The following is a 23,122-nucleotide window of genomic DNA, read 5'->3' as shown; positions in this document are numbered from 1 at the left end:
TTCTCGGAGCCTAGCTGAGGAACTGAGCTGCATGGGGGAGGGTCTTGGGAACATGGAAAAGCCTAGGCAGCCAAATAAGATTTGCCTCTGAGAGAGGGAACTTAGGAGGTGCCATAGTAAATAAAATTTACTAGAGCAATCCCGGAGACCTTATGAGCAACAGCTGGGCATATGGCTCTGGAATCCAACAGACCAATGTTCCGACCCTGGCTTTGCCATTTAAAAACCTTGTAAACTTGGGAAATTCCTTCTCTCCCTTTTCTTCTATTTCCTCATGTGTAATTTAAGGCATAATCATTTTTACCCGGTGGGGTGATATGAGGATTAAATAAACAGTTTATACAAAACACTTGGCAGGGTACCAAGTGTAAACATGAATTGTTACTAGTTATTAAATGTCTAAGGCAATCATAGTAAAATGGAAAAAAGGGACAAACTTGAGCAGTCTTCAGGATAGTTACTCTGGAAAGTTTGGCAGTTATTTTTGTTTGGGAGCTTTAATTTGGGGAGATTTGGATTGCAGTGTCGTTCACCCAAATGGGGAACATAAGAGAAAAAGCAGAGAGGGGAAGAGAATAAATTTAATTGGGGGATATATTGAGTCTGAGGGATCCCTAGTATATTTAAGAAGAGTTGTGGATAGCTGAACATAGGGACCTAGGATCAGGAAAGAGCCTTCAGCTAAAGATGTCGATTAGATTGGCAAGACTATCCAGAGAAAGAACGCAGAAGGAGAGCAGATGTATAGGGCAGTTAGAACTCCAGGGACCCATCCATAGACATGAGATGAATAGGATGGAAGGCTGGAAAGGATCCAGAAAGACATGAGGAAAAGAAAGAGGCCAAAGGAGAAGAGAAGCTTTGGAAAGAGAGTAGTCAACAGTACAACAGCCAAAGAGAGACCAAATGAAGTAAGGACCGAGGCGCACTCTGGTCAGCGTCCCGCCTCGACACCAGACATGACTTGGGGAAGGATGGTTTTGTGGAAGGACGGGGGTACAAACCTCACTGTAACGGGGCAGAGAACAAATGAGAGGCTAGGAAGTGAATACTGTGAGCTTTCTGAAGGAAAAGAGAGAAGGCTACCTGCAGAAGGAAACTCCTTTTGCTTCCTCTTCCCTCATAAATCCCTATTTTCCATCACCCAAACTTCCCTTTCATCCAGAGATTCTTATTTAATATAATTTTATTTATTTATTTTGTTTTGTCTATGCTGGGCATGGCACAGGCTCAATAGTTGTGGCGCACAGGCTTAGTTTCCCCGCAGCATGTGGGGTCTTCCCGGATCAGGGATTGAACCCATGTCTCCTGCATTGGCAGGTGGATTCTTTATCACTGAGCCACCAGGGAAGCCCTATCCAGAGGTTTTAACCTCGGGTCCATAGACCCCCTCAGGTGGTTTATGAATAGAATTTAAGGGGCCTATGTATTTAAAAAGGAGAAAAAAATTATGACTTTACTTTTACTAGCCTGAAATTTAGCATTTTCATCAACTATGAATGTAGGCAAAAACTACAAAAGATTAGCAGTTCCTGTGACTGTCAAAAATATATTTTCATATCATATTACAGTTGTCACAAATTTCTTAAAATATCATTTATACTCACTACTTTTTAAAAATCATGGTAGTCATCAAGCCTACTGCTAAATCTTATTAATAAATTGTTTAAGCCTATTTTGAAAACTGTATTTATATGTAATTAGTTTCCTTTGTAATCTTACATGTTTTGTTTTATGTTCTTTAAAAACAATTTTTCCAAGAAGGGATCTGTAGTCTTCCCCAGGTGTCAAAGAATTTTTGGTACTAAAAAGTTAAGACTGCTCTTTGTCACGTCTACTGTGAGAGTGAAGACTTTTCTCAGTGATCAGACTGTTGACGTTCCAGAAAAATATCGATGTTACTCTGAAGGGATGGACAGTTATTGTGAAGGACCCCAGAGGCACCCTGTAGAGGGATTTCAATCACATCAGTGTAGAACTGAGTCTCTTTGGAAAGAAAAAACAGAGGCTCCGGGTTGACAAATGGTGGGGAAACAGACAGGAACTGGCAACTGTTCACACGATCTGCAGTCATGAACAGAGCATGATCAAGGGTGTTACACTGGGTTTCCATTACAAGATGAGGTCTGTGTATGCCCACTTCCCCATCAACTTTGTTATTCAGGAGAATGGTTCTCTTGTTGAGATGCTATTTTGGGGATGAAAAATACATCCATAGGATTCGGATGAGGCCAGGGGTTGCTCGTTCAGTATCTCAAGTCCAGGAAGATGAGTTGATTCTTGAAAGAAATGTCATTGAACTTGTGTCAAATTCAGGTGCTTTGATTCAGCAAGCCACCACCAAAAGTTAAAAACAACGATTTCAGAAAATTTTTGGATGGCATCTATGTTTCTTAAAAAGGAACAATTCAGCAGGCTGACTAATAAGATCTGAGTGGTCCGGCTACAGAAACAGCAAGATGCCAGATGGTTCTATGGACTCCATTGTGGTATTTTAAAGAGGCAATAAAAATATCTTCAATTTTTTAAAAAAAGTTAACCCTTCCTGCTAGTCCATCACAGAAGCCATCTACTGCTCCATTATCCTGTTTTTGGATTCTATAAGCTGCTGCCCTTTTTTCAGCAAGCCACGATTGTCCTAAATGTTCCTCCAGGGAAAATAGCCATTTGCCTCTATGCACTTTCCTATTGATTCAACTAACTATTGGTCCTTTAACTTTTCACCTGGTTATTGAAAAACCACTGTCTTGGAAGTGGCAAAACTGATTCAAGGGTTTAATCACTCACTTGCTTACCACCAACAAACATTTTTGAGTACAAGGTACTGTGTTACATACCTGGAGAAGCAGCGATCGTACACTCCTAGTTTGGGGAGTGGTCAAAAGAGAAGAGAGATAGACCTTTTACATAAACAGTTACAAGACAACATGGCGAATGCTTTATGTAGATCATGGAACATTTTATGGTATATGAGATCCCAGAGGAAGGCTTCACGCAAGAGATGACATTAACAATAAAGGGAATGCCATTAAAAGACTGAGTTTGCCAAAACTATGCAAATAATGTTTGTGAAGCTGTTACTCCATTAAAAAAAAATCTTCGAAACATGAAACATAATGAAATAAGAGTGATTTCTTTCCTATTTTAATATGTACATTTAATTATCATACTTGATTAGAGCTGAGAAATAAAGGAGGAAAAGATTGAATATTTCAAACGTCCTCCTCCTTTTAAGGATATGTGTATATATATAGAGAGAGAGGAAAAAATGTTCATACCCATTACAAATGAAGGCAGCAGGAAAATATTAAGAAAGAATTTTGATATGAAGAGTTATCAGTTTTTCATAGATGAGTGCATGACACCTGCTGGCCAAATTATACAATTTCCCTCTCCAAGGAAATGGAGATTAATAAAGTTGATTAACACTGCTTCCCTGCTTAGGGTTCATATATTAGATTTCCTCTAATCATCCTTAATCAGCAAGTGGAAGATTTTTTTGGAATGGTGAATCTAGTCCTTTTTTTGTTTTGTTTTGTTTTTGTCTTGAGCTCAAGAAGGTTTAAAATTTTTATTTAATTCAATGTTTTTCACTGTAAGTTAAATGAAATTTGGAGAAAAGTAATCCTACTCAGGGCTTTCCAGGTGGCTCAGAGGTAAGGAATCCTCCTTCCAAGCAGGAGATGTAAGTTTGATCCCAGGGTCAGGAAGATCCCCTGGAGGAGCAAATGGCAACCCACTCCAGTATTCTTGCCTGGGAAATCTCATGGACAGAGGAGCCTGGCAGACGACAGTCCATGGGGTCACAAAGAGTCAGACAGGACTCAGCGACCAAGCAGCAGCACTCGGCAATTGAGATCACACCCAAGTGGTTTGGCCAGCTAACACTAGCACCCTGGTTTCTGTTCTCCTCCATTCCCAGACTAGGCAAACTATTCCAAGGCGAGGTTCAGGTCGATAACTTCTCTGTCTCTTGTTATTTGACTCAACTCTTCAGAAAGTTTACTATTTATGAGATTATTAAGACATTGTATGTGCCCAATGCCTTTTAATTTTTTAAAAAGTCTGGTTTATTGAGGTAAAATTTACATAAAATTCACCAATTTTAAGTTTGTAGTTTTGTGAGTTTTGATAAGTGTACACAGTACCATTAACACTGTCACCATCAAGATCTAGAATATTTTTATCATCCCCCAAATTGTCCTCATGCTCTTTTATAGTCAACCTCTTCGCTACTCCCAGGCTCTGGCATCCAGTGATCTGTTTTCTATCTCTGCAGTTTTGCCTCTTCCAGAAGGTCTTTGCGTTTTCGTATACACGAAATCATAGAGTATGTAGGTTTGTGTCGGTCTTCCTTCACTTGGCTTAGTGGTTTGATATTCTACCATGTTGTTGCATGTATCAGTCTTTGGTTCCTATTTATTACTAAGAATTCTATATCATGGGTAAACCACAGTATATTTATCGTTTAACTAACTGATGGAAATTTGAGTTGTTTCCTGCTTTCAATGATTATGATTAAATTGTGATAAAGTTTAATGCATGTCTTTGTGTAAATACATATTTTCATATTTATTGGGTAAATACTCAGGCATGGAATTGCTAGATTACATGGTAACTGCACATTTATTTTATTTTAAAAAAACCCTGACTTTTGCTTTATAAAAGTGGTTTTACATGTATTTCTTTACTTTATCCTTATTTTAGCTTTATTTTAGTCGTGTCCCAAACGACATGACTTTGTTGTAGATTTGTTGTAGAATCTTTTGTACAAAATATAGCTTGAGTTCCATGTGTGACAGAAATCAACAAGAAGCTTCTTTTTACACAGTGTCACAAAATAGCATTTTTAGAAGAGTGGAGAATTGCATAAAGGAAAGGATATAGCCTTGGAATCATCTGAGGTCTGTCACTTTGACTTTCTGCATAACTTTTCTTTATTAGGCAAATTAACTAACCTCCTGGAACAACAGCTATTGAATCCTGAAAGGTGAGTGACATAGGTATTTAAGTTGCAGGCTGTTACAAAGATGCATACATGCATCATAGACATTGCTGTTACTGCCATTAGATTAACAACGTTTGCGACAAGCTACATTCTAGAAAACAGATGGTATCACACAATATATATTTTAGGTTTCATTAGGAATTAATGTGTTTCTTCAGGAGCTGTAAAAATGTCACCCGGAGACAAATGAGTTTCCTTTGGCTCTAGCGTCTGTGGCATGTGGGTTTTAAAACACTGTTATTCTTATGTTTTGGAGCTTCCCTGGTGGCTCAGATGATAAAGAGTTTGCCTGCACTGTGGGAGACCTGGGGTTTGACCCCTGAGTTGGGAAAATCCCTGGAGAAAGGAATGGCTACCCACCCTAGTATTCTTGCTTGGAGAATCCCATGGACAGAGGAACCTGGCAAGCTACCGTCCACGGGTTCACAAAAAGTTGAACACGACTGAGAGACTGACACATACACATTCTTATGCTTTACAGATTAGCATTTTGTACTTAATTAAGATCATGTCTTTATATGTCACTGAGAAATGTTAATGTCACATAAAAATTATGATGATAATAACAGTGTGTTATAACTTACGTAATATAGATTTACCTAGGCAAGGGACCATTTTAACTTCATATCTTTTTAAGGATTGGCTTTTTCTCTATAGCTCCACCTAGGGAGATATTCTTAATCAAACACATTGACAGTAAGTTTTTTTAAACTGCTATTTTAAGACTGTTTTCACTCAGTTTACTGGCAGGTATTTAATCTGCTAAAAAAAAAAAAAGTTACTCAGTTAATTAGGTTGCACTGACATCTGCTGGTAAAACAGAAAATTTCATTAAAATCATGTTTCATTAATTTCAAAGAAATCAGATAGTTTAGTCTTTGGGGAGTGAAGTGGGAGGGGGGTTCAGGATTGCGAACTCATGTCCACCCAAGGCGGATTCATGTCAATGTATGGCAAAACCAATACAGCATTGTAAAGTAAAATAAAAAAAAAAAACTTGTATTTGCATTCTGGGTTTAACAAGTTAACGGCTGTATATCTGATTCATACTTCAGTTTGATTCAAGTGGTTTGTCAACCTGTTGTAAATTTTGAGGGAATCTTCCTAAAGGACGTAGCAACAGATGCTTAGTTATGAAGTAAAATATCTTTTAAGTCATAAATTCTTCCAGTCAGTGTTTACCACTGAACAATTACATCATCAACTTCTTTTTCATCCCATTATCATGATGATGTCTTTTGATCCGAAAGCAGTACAACAGTAGTGATGTTTACTAAGTTAGTTTTTGCTTTGAGAAAGAATTCCTAGGAAAATAGGCTTATGGTGTAGGGAAGGTTGTAAGCTACAGCAGAGCTGAACTTTAGGGGATTTGTTTTCTTATCAGGAAGTATAACATGATTCCTTTAAAACACACCAATTCAACAATGATTCAGGGTCGCAGAATTTTCTTTCCTCATCACTTAATTCACCCATGTCTTTCGTAGATGTGGAAACTGAGCCCCAGATAAATTTACATAATTCATTACATAGCTATATGAAAAAAATGTTTCTTAATTCTCTCATTCCAGGATTCTTTCCTGTATAAATTGTCTTGACTAGTTGTTTATTGTTTGTTGAAACCAAAAATGCTTGAACATACACAAATATGATAATTTGAAAATTTGTGCTTAGTTTATTTTCTCTAACTAGACATGTATTATGAAAATACATACTGTATTATGTAACATTGTTTTGTAGGTCTTCACAAATGTATATGTATTCATAACTTCTTCCTAGAAACTGAAGTTCCACTGTCTATTTCTTCAAATGTGAAAAAAGAAAAAGGCAAGTGGATCAAAAAAAAAATAGAATCAAAAATAAACCTTAATCATGGAAACTTCTGGCTCTTTGTTCAGATTTGGGGTCACACAACTATGCAGCAGATGTCTTCAGTTCTATTCAGTTCAGGTGCTCAGTCATGTCCGACTCTTTGCACCCCACGGACTGCAGCACGCCAGGTCTCCCTGTCCATCACCAACTCCCAGAGCATACTCAAACTCATGTCCTCTGAGGCAGTGGTGTCATCCAACCATCTCATCCTCTCTCATCCCCTTCTCCTCCCGCCTTCAATCTTTCCCAGCATCAGGGTCTTTTCCAATGAGTCAGTTCTTCCCATCACGTGGCCAAAGTATTGGAGTTTCAGCTTCAGCATCAGTCCTTCCAATGAATATTCAGGACTGATTTCCTTTAGGATAGACTTGTTGGATCTCCTTGTAGTCCAAGGGACTCTCAAGAGTCTTCTCCAACACCACAGTTCAAAAGCATCAATTCTTTGGTGCTCAGCTTTCTTTATAGTCCAACCCTCACATCCATACATGACTACTGGAAAAACTATAGTTCTGACTATGGGGACCTTTGCTGTCAAAGTAATGTTTCTGCTTTTTAATATGCTGTCTAGGTTGGTCATAACTTTTCTTCCAAGGAGTAAGCGTCTTTTAGTTTCATGGCTGAAGTCACCATATGCAGTGATTTTGGACCTCCAAAAAATAAAGTCTGTCACTGTTTCCATTGCTTCCCCATCTATTTTCCATGAAGTGATGCCATGATCTTAGGTTTCTGAATGTTGAGTTTTAAGCCAACTTTTTTACTTTCCTCTTTCAATTTCAAGAGGCTCTTTAGTTCTTCTTTGGTTTCTGCCATAAGGGTGGTGTCATCTGCATATCTGAGGTTACTGATATTTCTCCCAGCAATCTTGATTCCAGTTGTGCTTCATCCAGCCCAGCGTTTCTCATGATGTACTCTGCATATAAGTTAAATAAGCAGGGTGACAATATATAGCCTTAAAGTACTCCTTTCCCTATTTGGAACCAGTCTGTTGTTCTGTGTCCAGTTCTAACTGTTGCTTCCTGACCTGCATACAGATTTCTCAGGAGGCAGGCCAGGTGGTTTGGTATTCCCATCTCTTTAAGAATTTCCCACAGTTTGTTGTGATCCACAGAGTCAAAGGATTTGGCATAGTCAATAAAGCAGAAGTAGATGTTTTTCTGGAACTCTCTAATATAAACATGTTTTCCCCCTTAATTTTGTTCTAATAGGCACCGTTATATAAAATTTTAGCAATGCAACTTTCATTGTCATAAAAATCACCAAATATTCCATAATATGAGGCATGTACATTTTTCCTCAACTGTAACACTACTGACATTTGGGGATGGCTAATTCTTGTGGAGGGAGGGCTGCAGCATCCTTCTTACATCCCAGTAGGCTGCTCCCATTTGTGACAACCAAATGTGTCTTCAGACACTGTTAATGACCCCTAGGGGGGAAATGAGCCAAAATGAAGAAACACTGCTGTAAATTAAAGCTGTTTCCTTCAAATTTATTTTTTTTAAACTACTTAAAAGCATTCCAGTCAAAAATATGATCCTTTTTATTTCCAAATAAAAGAAATGTTGACATGTGAAATATGAAAGAGCCTCATGTGATCTCTAGTTTAAATACTTCATTTAAATACTTTATTCTGAACCAGAGCTAATAAAAAGGGTTCCTTAAATTGTTTTTGATGCTTGCATACTTATTTTTGCTTTTTTATGCTCTAAGGTATAATTTTGACACTGCTGGTAATTCCCAAACAAGTTTCTTTCATTCTCTTTTGAGCTGCTCTTTATCTGTAATGATGTTTCAAAAATTCTTTCATTTTCTTGATACTTTAAAGTTCTTCCTACTCACTGTGCTCTTTGAAACCAAAGGCCATTGGTGAGATTTTAGGGCAAGTGTTTTCAGCCTCATTCAGCAGATGAGGAAATTTAGTGGGTCCAAGACTCGGTGCACGTTTCCAATGAATCAAATGTTCTTTCTGTTTCATCCACAATAGGTATATTTTTTAAATATTGTAGAGTGAAGTCAGAAAAACATGTATCTTATATAAATGCATATATGTGGAATCTAGAAAAACGTAGAGATTACCCTATTTGCAAAGCAGAAACAGAGACACAGGCAAAGAGAACTAATGTGTGGCCACTAAGATGGGTGGGATGAATTGGGAGATTGGGATTGACATATATACACTACTATGTACAAAGTGGATGGCTAATGAGAACCTACTGTAAAGCACAGGGAACTCTATTTGATACTCTGTGGAGACCTAAATGGAGAAGGCAATGGCACCCCGCTCCAGTACTCTTGCCTGGAAAATCCCATGGACGGAGGAGCCTGGTAGGCTGCAGTCCATGGGGTGACTGAGAGTTGGATGCAACTCAGTGACTTCACTTTCACTTTTCACCTTCATGCATTGGAGAAGGGAAATGGCCACCGGAAGGAAACCCCCCCAAAAGAGGGGCTATATGTATATGTATAGCTGATTCACTTTGTTGTACAATAGAAATTAATACAACACTGTTAAGCAACTATACTCCAATAAAAAATTTTAAAAAAAGAAGGTACAGGCTTGAAATGTGCAGAGGTGGAGGCTTATTATTTTTTCTCCCAGAGAGAAAGCACTAAAGAATAATAAAAGTAAGAAACTAAAAAAAAAAAAAAAAATTGGGTTTCATATTGACAGAACCTTCATGAAAGGAGAAGAGGTGGAAGGGGAGAAAGTTGGGGGAACCCTAGCAGAAAAACAAAAACTGGCTTAAGAAATAGCATGGGAAAGAGGATGATCAGATCTCACCATCATGCCCTCCTGGGGACCAATGGGATTGGGCACCTCTCTCTTCCTCGTCCATGACAGCATTGTCCTCTACTCCATTCCCCCTCCTTGCCACTCCTGCCTCCTACCCTGCCCTCTGCCGCCACACGTGTGCATGTAGGTGTGTGTGTGTAGGCCTGTGTGCATGCGCACATGCTCACACACAAACACACACACACACGCATACACATACTCACTTATTCACTCCTGACCTTGTGGTCAAAGCTCTAGGTCTTTTTAAGAGGAACCAGTGTATTTTTTTTGTTGTTGCTGCTTCCAAGTTTTTGATTCCTGGGACCAGCAAAGAGCCAATAATTCATTGCCTATACTCCATCCTGGGAGCAAAGAATTTTTGGAAGCACTTCAGAAGATTCCCAAAGTTTATACTGTCCTGGAATATTTCATCTGACAGTTGATTGCCTGTTTTTCAGCCTTCTCAACATCGAGTTCTTAACATAGCCAAAGTCTTTCCAAATTCTGCAACATTTGAGTATTCTGTGCATGGAAAATGAAATTAAGAATATTTTAAATAATATGCAATGTTGGGAAGTCTGATGAGAAACAGGTGCTCTCGGATGCAGAAATACTGTAGCTATGGGAATGCTTCTGGGGGCATATATATATATTAAAAACCCTAAAATGCAACTAATAAATGGATCCAGGCATTGGACTTTTTAGACTTGATTTTAAAGAAATCATTATAGGTATGCTCAAAGGTATTTGTTCAAGGCAAGGATGCTTGCCCAAATGTTAGAATAATAAGATATTATGTAACAGAACAGCAATATGATTGATTATATAAACTATGGTTATCCATCCAATGAAATACCAAACAAATCATGCTATTAAAACGTATGCCTAGAAAAGTCAGAAGGAATAGACACAAAAATGTTTAATAATTGTTAATGTGGTAGGCTTTTAATTTCTTATCCCATTCTGAATATGCCAAAATTGCTAGAATGAGTATGTACTATCTTAATAAGAAGAGGGGCATTTGAAATAAAGAAAATGAGATGAAAACTGCCATGGTTATGTAGAACACTTTTATGTAGAAACAATTTCCTGAATATCTCACCTGGTGGATTCAGGGGCCTTTCTGATAACATAGAATTAACTGCCCTTATTGTCAATGATGGGGTTCCCTGGTGGCTCAGTGGTAAAGAATCCACCTGCAATGCAGGAGATGCAGGTTCAATCTCTGGGTCGGGAAGATTCCCTTGAGGAGAAAATAGCAACCCGCTCTGGTATTTCTGCCGGGATAATCCCACAGAGAAGCCTGGCAGGCTACAGTCCATGAGGTCCCAAAAGTCAGACGTGACTAAGCATACACTCATTGTCCATACACATCCCAACAGCTTTCCTTTATTGACCATTTTAAAATGGGCAAGTCTCTGTGCTTATATTTATACAAGCAATCTCCTTTATTCCTTAAAACAAACCCCTATGTAGATATTCTCACTTTTGCAGATGAGGAAACTGAAGCTCCAGGAGGTTAAGTAAGTATGAGATACAGGAAGGATTTGAGCCCAAGTACTCTACTGGCACACTTAACCTCTAAACTATGTTGCTTTTCCAGTGTAGTTTTAAGCCTGAGCATCATCTTTGCTCCAGATCATCTGGAGTAAGAATAAGAGGCATGAAGGGAAAATTGTACATGTGTGCTAAGTCGCTTCAGTCATGTCCGACTCTTTGTGATCCTATGGACTGTAGCCTGCCAGGCTCCTCTGTCCATGGGATTCTCCAGGCAAGAATACTGGAGTGGGTTGCCATGCCCTCCTCCAGGGGATCTTCCTGACACAGGAATAGAATCTGTGTCTCTTATGTCTCCTGCGTCAGCAGGCAGGTTCTTTACCATTAGCGCCACCTTTGTAGAAGTTTAGTCCCAATCAATGCAAGCATCTTTGTAATACAGATTGAACTTCACTTTGTTTTCATACTTGCTCTACAACATCTGAAAAATATATGAGCAAATTAAGTGATGCTGAAGAATAGATGTTTAAGAAAAAATCTAAGAGTATTTTCCCACTGGAAATTTTTCTCTTGGGGAATATAGCAGATATTCCCTAAGCAATATGAGAATATTTGGAAATGTGTGTGAATCTGGAAAACAAAAGCATGAGTCTGTTTAATTAACAAAAACATCTGGATGGTAAAAGTTTATTTTATTTATCTGTCAATCTCAAGAGGCAAAAAAAAAAAAAAAATCACTACCAAGGTTTGACAAAGCAGATAATTAACACTATAGATTTTTAGTGAGGCTTCAAATTCTACTGGTTTTCTCAGATGGCATTAAGACGCATACAACATGCCCATGTAAAGGAACAATATACACTGAGCTAACTGCACAAGAGATCTCATTGTTGGAACATTAACCATGATTATTTTCATAGCTGTGCCATTTTGAGATCATTATGGAATATGGGAGAAGGAGGGGGAATAGGAAGAGGAGAATGTGGTGGAAAGAGGCTTAATTAAGTATTCCTTTAGTGAATTAAGAACCAAACACAGAGAGTGTGGAACAGACACTAATTCATGTAACAGAGAGTGGGCAACTTAACAATGAACTGATGCAGGCTCTCTGTGGAATTTCTCTGCTATGACTCAGGTCTTTTATTTTTTCCACATCTATGTAATTCAAATTTCATCATGATCTCTGAATCTTTTGGCAGCAGGGGCTCGGAGAGGGAATTCAGAATCCAAGAGACTGACTTTGTGTGTAACACACACAACATTTTAGTATTCATGAGATAATTTATGCTTTTATAACGATAAAGATCATCTGATAGTAAGGGTTTTAATTTCTGCCTGGTCTTACTGAATCAGTCTGTCAGAAGAGTTATTTTACGCATATTTCTTAAATAATACATCTTTTATATAAAATCTAAAAATTAATGAACAATCTCAAAGCCAGATTCAGTGCCAAAATACAGGACCTGAATCTAGTAACACATTAACTCCTTGCTGCATAGAAGCTGCTTATAAGAAATACAGGATGCACTTTTTTGTGATCCATGCAGTAAATGTTCACAAAAGTCAAGCAAACAACTAGACATCATTCAGCTACTAAAATTAACCCAACCAGTCACAACAGACTTAACCACAGAAAGCACTGATGGTTGCATCGAAACCATGCTGGGAAGAGCTAGTCCTAGAAAGGGCTGGTTGGAAGAACCACAAGAGAAACCCTGCTTGTCACAAAATCTTCACTTGCTTTTATATGGGAGTGAGACTATTCTCTCCTCACATGGCTTTTCCCTACACCACAGTCTTTTGAGAAAGAGGCATTTCAGGCTTCAGATGAAAATAATCATCCTTGAATGAAAAAGCTGAGAAATACTTCTCTGGAGATTTTGATCCTGGAAACGGCTTGCTAAAGGTCCTTAAGGCAAATGCCAGGAGTCAAAAAACAAAATTGTAGGGCATTATCATGACACTGTAAATCAACTAGACTTCAATTTAAAAAACTGTCAAACAGTCTGAGCATGTAAACAATAAAATTGTTGACCAAGGAATATATCCATGAATGAAGACTTATCACAAGACCTATCTGGATAATATCAGCTTCTTGGGTTTTGAAGCACATGTAAATTGTACATCCTAGAAGCCCCATGCATTCTTCCCCTTTGTAGAGACTTCTGGAGTAGGAAAAAAGTCCGTGATATTGCTTAAAAATAAATAATAAAAAGACCAACCAGAGCATGAAGAAGCTACTTAAATAACAAGCAGTTCTGAGGTTTGCTTTTGTTTGTCTATTTCACCTTTACATTTTACTTTTGTGATTGGCATATGGAAAACCAAACTGAGAAATCATAATGTTGGAGTATTTTAAGGGCATGCTGTCATAGATGTTAACAAGCTTATTTATACAATAAGACCTCTGCAGAAAGTGCTCAGCTCGATGCCACATTCCAGAGTAGCCACCGGTAGTTTCTTTTTCTAAATTGGCTATGTTTACAGGTTTCACAAATACCCCTGAAGTCTTCCCAGTGTGCTTGGCGATGATAAAATTCATGGCAATGTCATCACAGTTCTGCGTCTCATCTAACAAAGCATGGACGGCTGCAGGCTGCCTCTGAAAGAGTTCCAGGTATTTGCTGTGGAAGAACGAGGCTCCAATCAGGATCAGGGAGTAATGATCACCATTTCCAAACACTGTTGTCTGCAGTTCAAAACCTCCATAGCTGTAGATACCAGAGGAAGTAGACACATGCTTTCTGGGAACAAATCCTACAATTTGATCAGGAAATTGCTGAAAAGATAAAAAAAAAAATAATAATTCAGTGTGGCATTTCTTTAGAGCTAACATGGTGAAAAAGGCAATGATTTATTACAGAAAGAATTAAACTGATTTGTCAGTGTTATTTTATTCCTGGCTTCTACATCTTAACTTCCTTTTACTCCAGCCAACTTCATAAATCTATGTCCTGGTAAGTTTAAAGTTCAAATTCCATCATAACCCAAATCTCTTTAAAAAATTTCCCACCTCTCAAATAGTCTCCCAATTCACATATTATCTGATATTAATAAATTCTAGTCACCAAAGAGTCTGGTTTTTCAGAGTTTACTGCAAAAGAAGTTGATTATATGAACAATGCTTATTATAGGAGATTAAGAAGATAACGTGATTATTTTGGAAAACTGTTTTAATCTCTTAAGAATAAATAAAATTATGGATGTACATATATCATTTTACTGCTTTTCCATGTTGATTTCAATGTTTTTGAAAGTCACTGTTGGTTTTAAACAATGTTTTATTTTTATCCCTTTTCTTAAAAAAAAATATTCATATACACACACACACACACACACACACACACACATATACAGTTGACCCTTAAACAATGCAGGAGTTAAGGGTGCCAACTGACAGTATAATGGAAAATTCATGTATAACTTTATGGACAGCCTTCAATATCAATGGTTCTGCATCTACAGATTCAACCAACCACGCATCATGTAGTAATATGGTACGTATTTATTGAAAATATCTGAGTGTAAGTGGATCTGTATGCTTCAAGCTTGTGTTGTTCAAAGGTCAATATGTATGGATGTGTGTAAATATATATACACACCTATACATATATATATATATATGTGTATATAGTCACTTCAGTTATGTCTGACTCTTTGTGACCCCATGTACCATAGCCGGCTCGCTCTTTTGCCCATGGGATTTTCCCAGAAGAATACTGGAGTAGGTTGCTATTTCCTCCTCCAGGGGATCTTCCTCACCCAGGGACCAAATCGGTGTCTTCTGCATCTTCTATACTGCAGGTGGATTCTTCACCGCTTAGCCACGGGGGAGGTCATATATATATGTGCTTGTGTATATATATACACATATGTATGAAGAGATGTGTCAGGATCTATGCAGAAAGGATGGTATTAAAGCAATAATAGTAGGATGAGAATGACTAAAAATAAAAATCAGCAAACAAAGAAAAGCAGTGAGTCATAGAAAAGAAATATGAACTGAAAAAGGTTTAGTTCAATCTCATAAATAACTTGAGTTTCACTCATTTACCAACAGACGCTAAACTAGGGACACACACACACAAATCAGTCTGGATTTAATCCCATGTCAAAGAATGCATAGTCTAGGGAGAGTGCGATACAAATAGGTGCTAGGAATGACCACACTGTTGAGGAAGCTGTAATGCAGTGGAGGGATTCTCAGGACAGCACTGAGGACGCAGTGAGGTACAGGGGAATGTCAGGGGCTGGGAGCATAAACGCTGGGAGGCCTCAGAGACAAGGCACCACTTATATAACCCAAGAGGACGACAGAGATTTCACAGATGGCTAGAGCAGGAAAAGGAGAAGGACTGCAAACGGAGGTCACGGTTAAGTGCAAAGGCACAGACGTGTGTCTATTCTGGTCCTGCTTGTCTCTATGCCCCAAATCTCTACACTCCATAGGGCAACAATGGGACTGAACTTTAGGAGTCAGATTATCTTGGGCAATGGATTGAAACTGTTCTTGACAGTTTTATGGATGAAACTTAAAATTATATTTATCCATCTTTAATCATGATTTACTTGTCCTAATTAACCATAGTTCTCATATGTCCCCAAACCTGACATTTTCAGAAAATTGATTTTTTCATCTGTGATAGAAATCTCACAGCTGGAGTATTACATTAGAAATTTTTTCCTGGGAAGCTTTTATTTATGGGGCTAGTAAAATTGCTGATATGGAAAAAACGTGTTGATCAGTATGCTAGGCATGAAGCTGAAAACTGAAGTTTTGAAAATGCTGGTATCTGTAGAGTACTGTGGCCGCTTACCATTAATACCTAATGTTGTCACATCTCAAGTTACTAATCAAGGAGAGTTCCTACAGTGCAAATTAGACCATTTATTGGGTAGCACAGTGTTTAATTACTGGACAGGCTTCAGAGTATTTGTATGCAATTCTGCTTTCAGGTACTTGTAGTGAAACTTGTAAAAAGCTGGCTACTATGAACAAATTTTCAACAGGAAAAAGGTGTTTTTATAGAATACCAGGCAATTGATGCCTATTTATACCAGCTGGGATTTAAGGGGGGAAAAGTCTGCCACCACAGTGGTGCATGTAGAATTATTATTAATATTAATTTTTAAACAATGGTCTCAGAATTAAATTTTGTGGATATAATTAATTATTTCTTTCAAAGGAAGCTCTATGCAGCATTAATACACAAATACACTTCTCATTTGAGATACAGGTCTGTGGCATTGTGGAAAGTGTCTCAGGATTTTAGTCTTTGCTCTGTTCTATACCAGATAATTTCCTCATTGTTCTTTGGAAGGCAATTCTAGCTCTTCTCCCCAATGTATCAAATACAAATCAAGTATAGATAAAAGGTACCATAACTGTCAGTTAGCTTAACTGAGCTCAGGAAATCTGATTGCTGCTGCTGCTGCTGCTAAGTCACTTCAGTCATGTCTGACTCTGTGAGACCCCATAGATGGCAGCCCACCAGGCTCCCCGATCCCTGGGATTCTCCAGGCAAGAACCCTGGAGCGGGTTGCCATTTCCGTCTCCAATGTATGAAAGTGAAAAGTGAAAGTGAAGTCGCTCAGTCGTGTTCGACTCTTAGCGACCCCATGGACTGTAGCCCACCAGGCTCCTCCGTCCATGGGATTTTCCAGGCAAGAGTACTGGAGTGGGGTGCCATTGTACTTTATGACAAAGTAATCTCCTTTTTAGATAAATACTGTCTACACTAATCTGGGTAACCCCCACATTAAACCATGTTGCTCCGGTTAAACACTAGATCAGACTTTATATGATGATTTCATAAAGCATATAGCAACATTACCTGCCACACAGAAAAAGCGAAAACAAGGTCCTGGGCGCTAATTAGCAAGTCATCATCTACCATCAACACCGCTGAAATGAAAGAAAAAAAATTTAAATCAAACAGTTTGGAAGTGAAGACAGAAGTTGTAAGACACAGTGGTGTCTTTATAGATCATTCAGATGAAGTATTTTCTGAATGAAATCAGTAAATAAAAAATGTATTCTTAAAGATTTATCTAGCAGAAAAAGTTTTTACTTGAACTATAATTGATTTTATAATTTCCAAAGGGGGAGAGTATCATGTAGTTATCATCCATTATCCTAGAAACTAATGAACCTATAAATAAATAAAACCAAGGTTCTTTTAAGCAAATTACAAGCTCATGTAACTGCTATGAGTGGGAGGAAAAGAAGGTGGCAAAACACATCAAGCATAAGTTAAATAGCATTTTACTAACTTCTGTGACGCAAAAAGATGTAATCATAGCATGTCTTCTTTTACAATATTAATTAACCTCTTTATCACTGTTGCAAGATATACGTGATTTCTCCCCAGGAGACTGCTTCTTGACATCTGGGAAACTGCCTCTTAAGTTTTTCAAAATGCTTTCTCATGATTAAATTTCCCTATTTTCTCCAGACAATTAAGATAAGTAGGAGGCCCCAAAGCCACACATGAGTCCCCAGTTCTGGTTAACTGCAGCCCTGTCAGACTAAAAACCCAGCTGCAACTCACCTTTGGTTTCCACTTCAGGAAAGACCTGGAGTCGATTTCTCATCCTGTTTGTGGTCTGTGCTTTGAAGTTCACGGGGACAGGGTGAGGCCCTAGGGAGTTCCATAACTCCTCTGGTCCTTTCTCCCCAACATTGTTCCATACCACAATCACTTTATGCAGATATGGAACTGCCTGATAATGATTTAGAAGTCTCAATAAGAGATCTGTTCTGTTGTATGTCTGCATTATCAGAGTAAAGGAATCCTGGGTGGGCTTGCCCTGAGATTTTATTTCCCTACGCAAAGTGAGCATCTTGTCTTCTTTGATATTAGGGAGTAAAGTGGTTAAAGCCCCAGCTACCAGCAATAACACAAGGATGACCACCAAAGAGAGACGAAGCACGCGAATTCCCATCACTCTTCCTGGGAGCTTGCAGATATGGCAACACCTGGGGTAGAAAGGGAAGTAAAATGCAGAATCTTAGCATTCTTAATAATTACCATGGTTTTGCCTCTGCTTTTTTAAGGACAGAAAGGTTAATCACCATTTAGTTATTCAAGTTCAGCTCCTCCTGCCTTTTTGATCTGGCCTAAGACAAAAAGTGCAGTGAATAAACCGTCCTTTCCCTGACTGCTTTGCAGTTGCAGACAAAAGAACATCTATACGCAGGAAGAATTAAGCAGCATATTTTAAAATTTGCCCTCACTTTGCTACTAAAAATTTGGAAATGAGACTATTATTTTCAAATTGGATTATATTTCTCTTTTGTTGTTGTTGTTTAGTCACTCAGTCGTATCTCTTTTGTGATTCCATGGACTGTAGCCCACCAGGCTCCTCTGTCCATGGGATTTCCCAGGCAAGAATACTGGAGTGGAGTGGATTGCCATTTCCTTCTCCAGGGGATCTTCCTAACCCAGGGATCGAACCCACATCTACATTGGCCGGCAGATTCTTTATCACTGAGCCACCTGGGAAGCCCTATATTTCTCTTAGTAACTATTTAAATAATTAGTATATATTTCTCTTAGTAGTATACTAATTATTTAAATGGCTTTATTGAGATATCATTGACACATAAAATTATATATATTTAAGGTGTACAACTTATTCTAATATATATATAGACACACACACAAACACACACACACACATATATAAATTTAAACACACACGTATACTAAATTTAAACTTAACTTTGGCAGCAAACTTGTTTCCAAATGAAATCATATGCAGAATCCAATATATGAATCAGATAACTGGTAGGAGCAGCAGCAGCAAACAATTATAATGGTTTATTACTTATTAGATCCTGTACTCTGTGCTTTGCATGCCACAGTATTTGCTTATTTACTCAATAAATTAAATAATCACTGAGCACTATTTTAGGTTCTGTGTGTATAGCAATGAATAAGATAGACGATGTCTCTGCTGTTCATAGCAGAGGAAATAGCAGGGAGAGACAGATAAAGTAAATAAACTCAAAGTTAATTTAGGAGAGTGGCGATGAAGAGAATACATCAGAAGGACACCTTGTGGTTTCAGTTGGGCACTTGTAGCTGGGCCATCATTCTGGAGGCATTAGATTCCAAACGAAATCTCACTTCACTGTTCAAATTATGTGCAACTACTCTTCTGTTTTTCACTGAGGAAACTTGGCAACAGTTCCCCTGATCTTGTTTCATGTTGTGAGGTGTGCGGTGTCACTGTGTTTTCTCTATATATGTCAACAAGGACATAGAGAGGTCATATAGACCATGCCTTTAACATCTTTTAAAGTTCACAAGAGTGGGTACTGGAGAATTGCAAAGATGGAAGGAGAACATACCCCATACTGTGCTTGCACTGAGCGCTGTGCAAGCAAAGGAAGAACCTATTCATAAGGACAAAGGAATGGTCAATGTCACTCAGCAACTCTCACTTTTCAAAAGTCCAGATTTGAAAAGCAATGTTCCCTTGTAGTAATCTTTTCAGAGAGCTTTCAAGGATATTCTCTCCTGGACTTTGTCTGCAGCCTGTTCTGTTAAGAAAAGCAATTTTGTGTTTCTCCTTTCATCTTGGCCTCACTCTAAGAAATGAATAAAATGGATTATTTTTTAGGTAACCTCAGCTTTACTATGATTATTTTTCAAGGATGGGCAATTTAAGGTTTGAGAGTACAAATGTCTTCATTGTATATAACCTCTCCCTAAAACAACACATACTGTTAATGTGATAAACCAAACAGAAACCATTATAAATTAATAGTCTTGATTCAAAGACCTTGATAATCCTTCTATCACTGAATCAAAAGCAAGTCTCATAAAGCATATTTTCAGTTCTGCATAAAAATGGCTGGTTATAAGTACTCAGAGTTAAGATTCATCTGACAACTATATTAAAGTATACCCTGATTGAGATCTTTATGTTCATTTTCTATAGCAGAGTAGGAATAACATATTTTAAAATTTATATAGCAGTGTCTCTAGTCTAGTAAGCAGATTCTGGTAACTATCTGCCAGTTTAGTGGAGAAAGAGTAATGAAGATTCATCTCTATAGCCTACTATAAATAGACATTGTCAAGGAGAATTCATGAATGACTGTTTCACTTTTACCAATAATATACTTTTAAGTGGGAGTTTTTCTCCATATCCATCATAGAAATTTCCTCTGTCAGATAGCTTCCAACCCCCTATTTTCCTTGTATCAAAAATGTTTTGCGAGTTATGAATAATTTATATCTTTGGAAAGACAATGCAAATATTTCGTGCAGTTATACAGACCGATAGTTAAAATGTATAGTCTGTATAGAAAAGTAAGAACTATATAGACTGCAGTGCAAATGGCATCTCTGTACTTTGAGATCAGCTGAAGTCTGGGACTTTATTGTAGATGCACCGGAAACAGCCTTAGAACAAATTGGAGAGTGCTGACTTCATTAGCTATTTGGATTTCAGTGTATAGCTTTCTTCTGTTCATTGTCAAGAGAAGAATGTATCATCTAATTCACAGCTTTGAGTTTTGAATGGGGAATATGAGAAAGAATATACCTGGATAACCTTCATCTTAGAAAGAATCAAGAATTAAAATGATTTAATTTGAAAGTATATCTGTAAACCTCCCTGCTGGTCCAGCGGTTAAGAATCTGCTTACCAGTGCAGGTGACATGGGTTCAATCCCTGGTCTGGGAAGATCCCACGTGCTGGGGAGCAACTAAGCCCATTCACCACAACTACTGAGCCTGTGCTGCAGAGCCCGGGAGCCACACTGCTGAAACTCGAGCGCCCTAGAGCCCGTGCTCCACGACCAGGGAAGCGATGGCAATGAGAAGCCTGTGCGCCACGACGAGGGAGCAGCCCCGCTCACTGCAACCAGAGAAAGCCCCCGCACGCAGTGAAGACTCAGGGCAGCCACAAATAATAAAGAATAAAATTTAACATGATATCTGTCTGTTTTTTCTGAAACCCTGCTTCATTCCAGAAAGGACCGAGGTCCCTGATGGCACAGTCTGTGACTCTTTCCATGGTGTTGTGGTAAATTCTGCAAGGATGCGTCATAAATTAGTCTACAAGACTGTCACTAAGGTACCTGTATGATAATATAAATATTAATATTGGTACATTGGTACATTTTTACAACTTTATTAATATTTATTTCACATATCGTAAGCTTCACCCATATAAAGTACACAGTTCAGTAGCTTTTAGTATCTACACAGAATTGTGCAACCAAATCTAATTTCATAACATTTTTAACACTCTAAAAAGAAACCCAAGACCTACTCATTAGCAGTTGCTCTCATCCCCATTTCCCCTCATTCTCCACCCCAGCACCAAGCAAACACTGACTCACTTTCTATCTCCATAGTTTGCCTATTCTGTACATTTCCTAAAAAGAGACCATACAATATATGGCCTACGTGTTTGGCTTTTTTCACTTAGCATACATGTTTCCAAGGTTCACCCATGTCATAGTACATATCCATACTTAATTCTTTTTTATCCCCAAATAACATTCTATTGCACAGATATACCACATTTTGTTTGTGTTAACAGTTGCTGGACATTTGGGTTGCTTCCACATTTTGCTATTATGAATATTGCTGTTACAAATAATCATGTACATGTTTTTTTGTGAACATGTTTTCATTTCTTTTGGGCATGTACCTGGGAGTGGAATGACCAGGTCATTATATCAGAATTTTTAAATATTTGAAAAGTGAGGTAGCTTTTAGAAAACCATTATTTGAAATTTTAAGAAATTTTCTTAAATGTGGACATAAGACAGAGTAGGAAAGTAAATAATACAATGAAGCAACAATTACAAATTCTCTAGTGTTTGTCTTTAAATGAACGAGGCAATCTGAATTTTCAAAGACCTGCTATTCAGTTATTTACTACATCTTCTACCAGAGTTCCTCAGGAAGAACACTACTGAATGATGAATTCTTTACTCCAGGCTAGTTCTTTGGGGTTAAAAAGCAACAATCATCTAGACAAAAGCTGAAAACAAATAGCCAGAGCAGAGCATGAACAAAGACTAGTTTAGCCAGAGCGTGGCATGAATGAAGATTAGTTATGTCCTCTGACTCACAAGACAGAAAAGCAATGAGCAGCGTCACGTCATACACTGAGAAGCTGTCATTTTCATTTTAATGCCACAGATGGTGGAAGAATAGTAACTATTCTACCACTTCACTATGAGATTTGCCTCATATTGTACAGATTGTTTTCTCCTCTGGCTCATCCTCCAAAATACGCACTTGCCGAAAAAACTGATGATTATAGCATATAGATGCTCAGAAAGGGGCCCTTCACTGCCACGAGATAAAAACATTCCAAGACACAGAGGCTAATTTAGAATCCGGGGTTCCCTTCTGTGAACATGACAGAAGAATCAGAAGACATCAGCGTACACCTGATGAGCAGTTTCCGGCCAGGTTTACAGCATGCAGGGGACATACACTGTTCCAGCTGAGGCAAAGGCACGTGTGGCACCCAATTCCAGGAGGACTTTCCTCTTACGGTACCTAGAGCCAGCAGGCTGACCATGACTCCACATGTTGTCATGCTCTTTTCCACTACAAAACCCATTCTCCCTGCGCACCAGACTCCTACTCCCTGCCATTCTATGGGCAAGACTCTTTCAAACATCCCCTCCCCTGTGAGTGTTTCTCTCACCACTCTCCATCCTCAGTGATCCTGGGGACGGGGAACGCAGTGCTACCGGACTTTGTTTCCAGGTATTACAGCTATTGACTGAGCCTCCTTTTTGACTCCAACTGTATTGAGAGCCCTTTCTGTCAGGCTCTGCAGTCCAGAGCAGTGCCTGACCATTTTTTGAGCAAGGTTCACAATGCTCTATGGTTGAAAAAAGCGAGGGCATCTATATTTAAACAGTCTTAAACTTCACAATGGGGCTTCCCTGGTGGCTCGGTGGTAAAGAATCCACCTGCTAAAGCAGGAGA

At 38.4% G+C, this 23,122-nt stretch overlaps 1 protein-coding gene and 1 pseudogene across 1 annotated transcript; one reads left to right on the top strand and one right to left on the bottom strand.

Moving 5' to 3' along the window:
• Nucleotides 1–1,722: 1,722 nt before the first annotated feature.
• LOC138069532 (large ribosomal subunit protein uL6 pseudogene) lies at nt 1,723–2,424 on the top strand (annotated as a pseudogene).
• An 11,013-nt stretch (nt 2,425–13,437) lies between these two features.
• Nucleotides 13,438–22,782, bottom strand: EXTL2 (exostosin like glycosyltransferase 2). Its single transcript, XM_068960849.1, has 4 exons — nt 22,619–22,782; nt 17,699–18,126; nt 16,982–17,052; nt 13,438–13,926 (listed from the first exon to the last, which is right to left on the bottom strand). The coding sequence occupies exons 1-4, from the start codon at nt 22,780–22,782 to the stop codon at nt 13,438–13,440; spliced, it is 1,152 nt and encodes a 383-aa protein (XP_068816950.1).
• Between the last annotated feature and the right edge of the window lie 340 nt (nt 22,783–23,122).

This window comes from Capricornis sumatraensis, chromosome 2, assembly GCF_032405125.1.
Source record: "Capricornis sumatraensis isolate serow.1 chromosome 2, serow.2, whole genome shotgun sequence".
Classification (NCBI taxonomy): domain Eukaryota; kingdom Metazoa; phylum Chordata; class Mammalia; order Artiodactyla; family Bovidae; genus Capricornis; species Capricornis sumatraensis.
The sequence above is the reverse complement of the archived record's forward strand: the minus strand, read 5'-3'. Positions and strand labels throughout refer to the sequence as shown.

What these genes read in the sequence shown, in the direction of transcription:
- EXTL2 (XM_068960849.1), bottom strand. Translation starts at nt 22,782, where the DNA reads ATGGCAGGGAGTAGGAGTCTGGTGCGCAGGGAGAATGGGTTTTGTAGT. An exon ending in TCCTGAAGTGGAAACCAAAG is followed by an intron (nt 17,053 to 17,698) that starts GTGAGTTGCAGC and finishes CTTTCATTTCAG; the next exon opens with CGGTGTTGATGGTAGATGAT. An exon ending in TCGCTTTTTCTGTGTGGCAG is followed by an intron (nt 13,927 to 16,981) that starts GTAATGTTGCTA and finishes TTATCTTTTCAG; the next exon opens with CAATTTCCTGATCAAATTGT.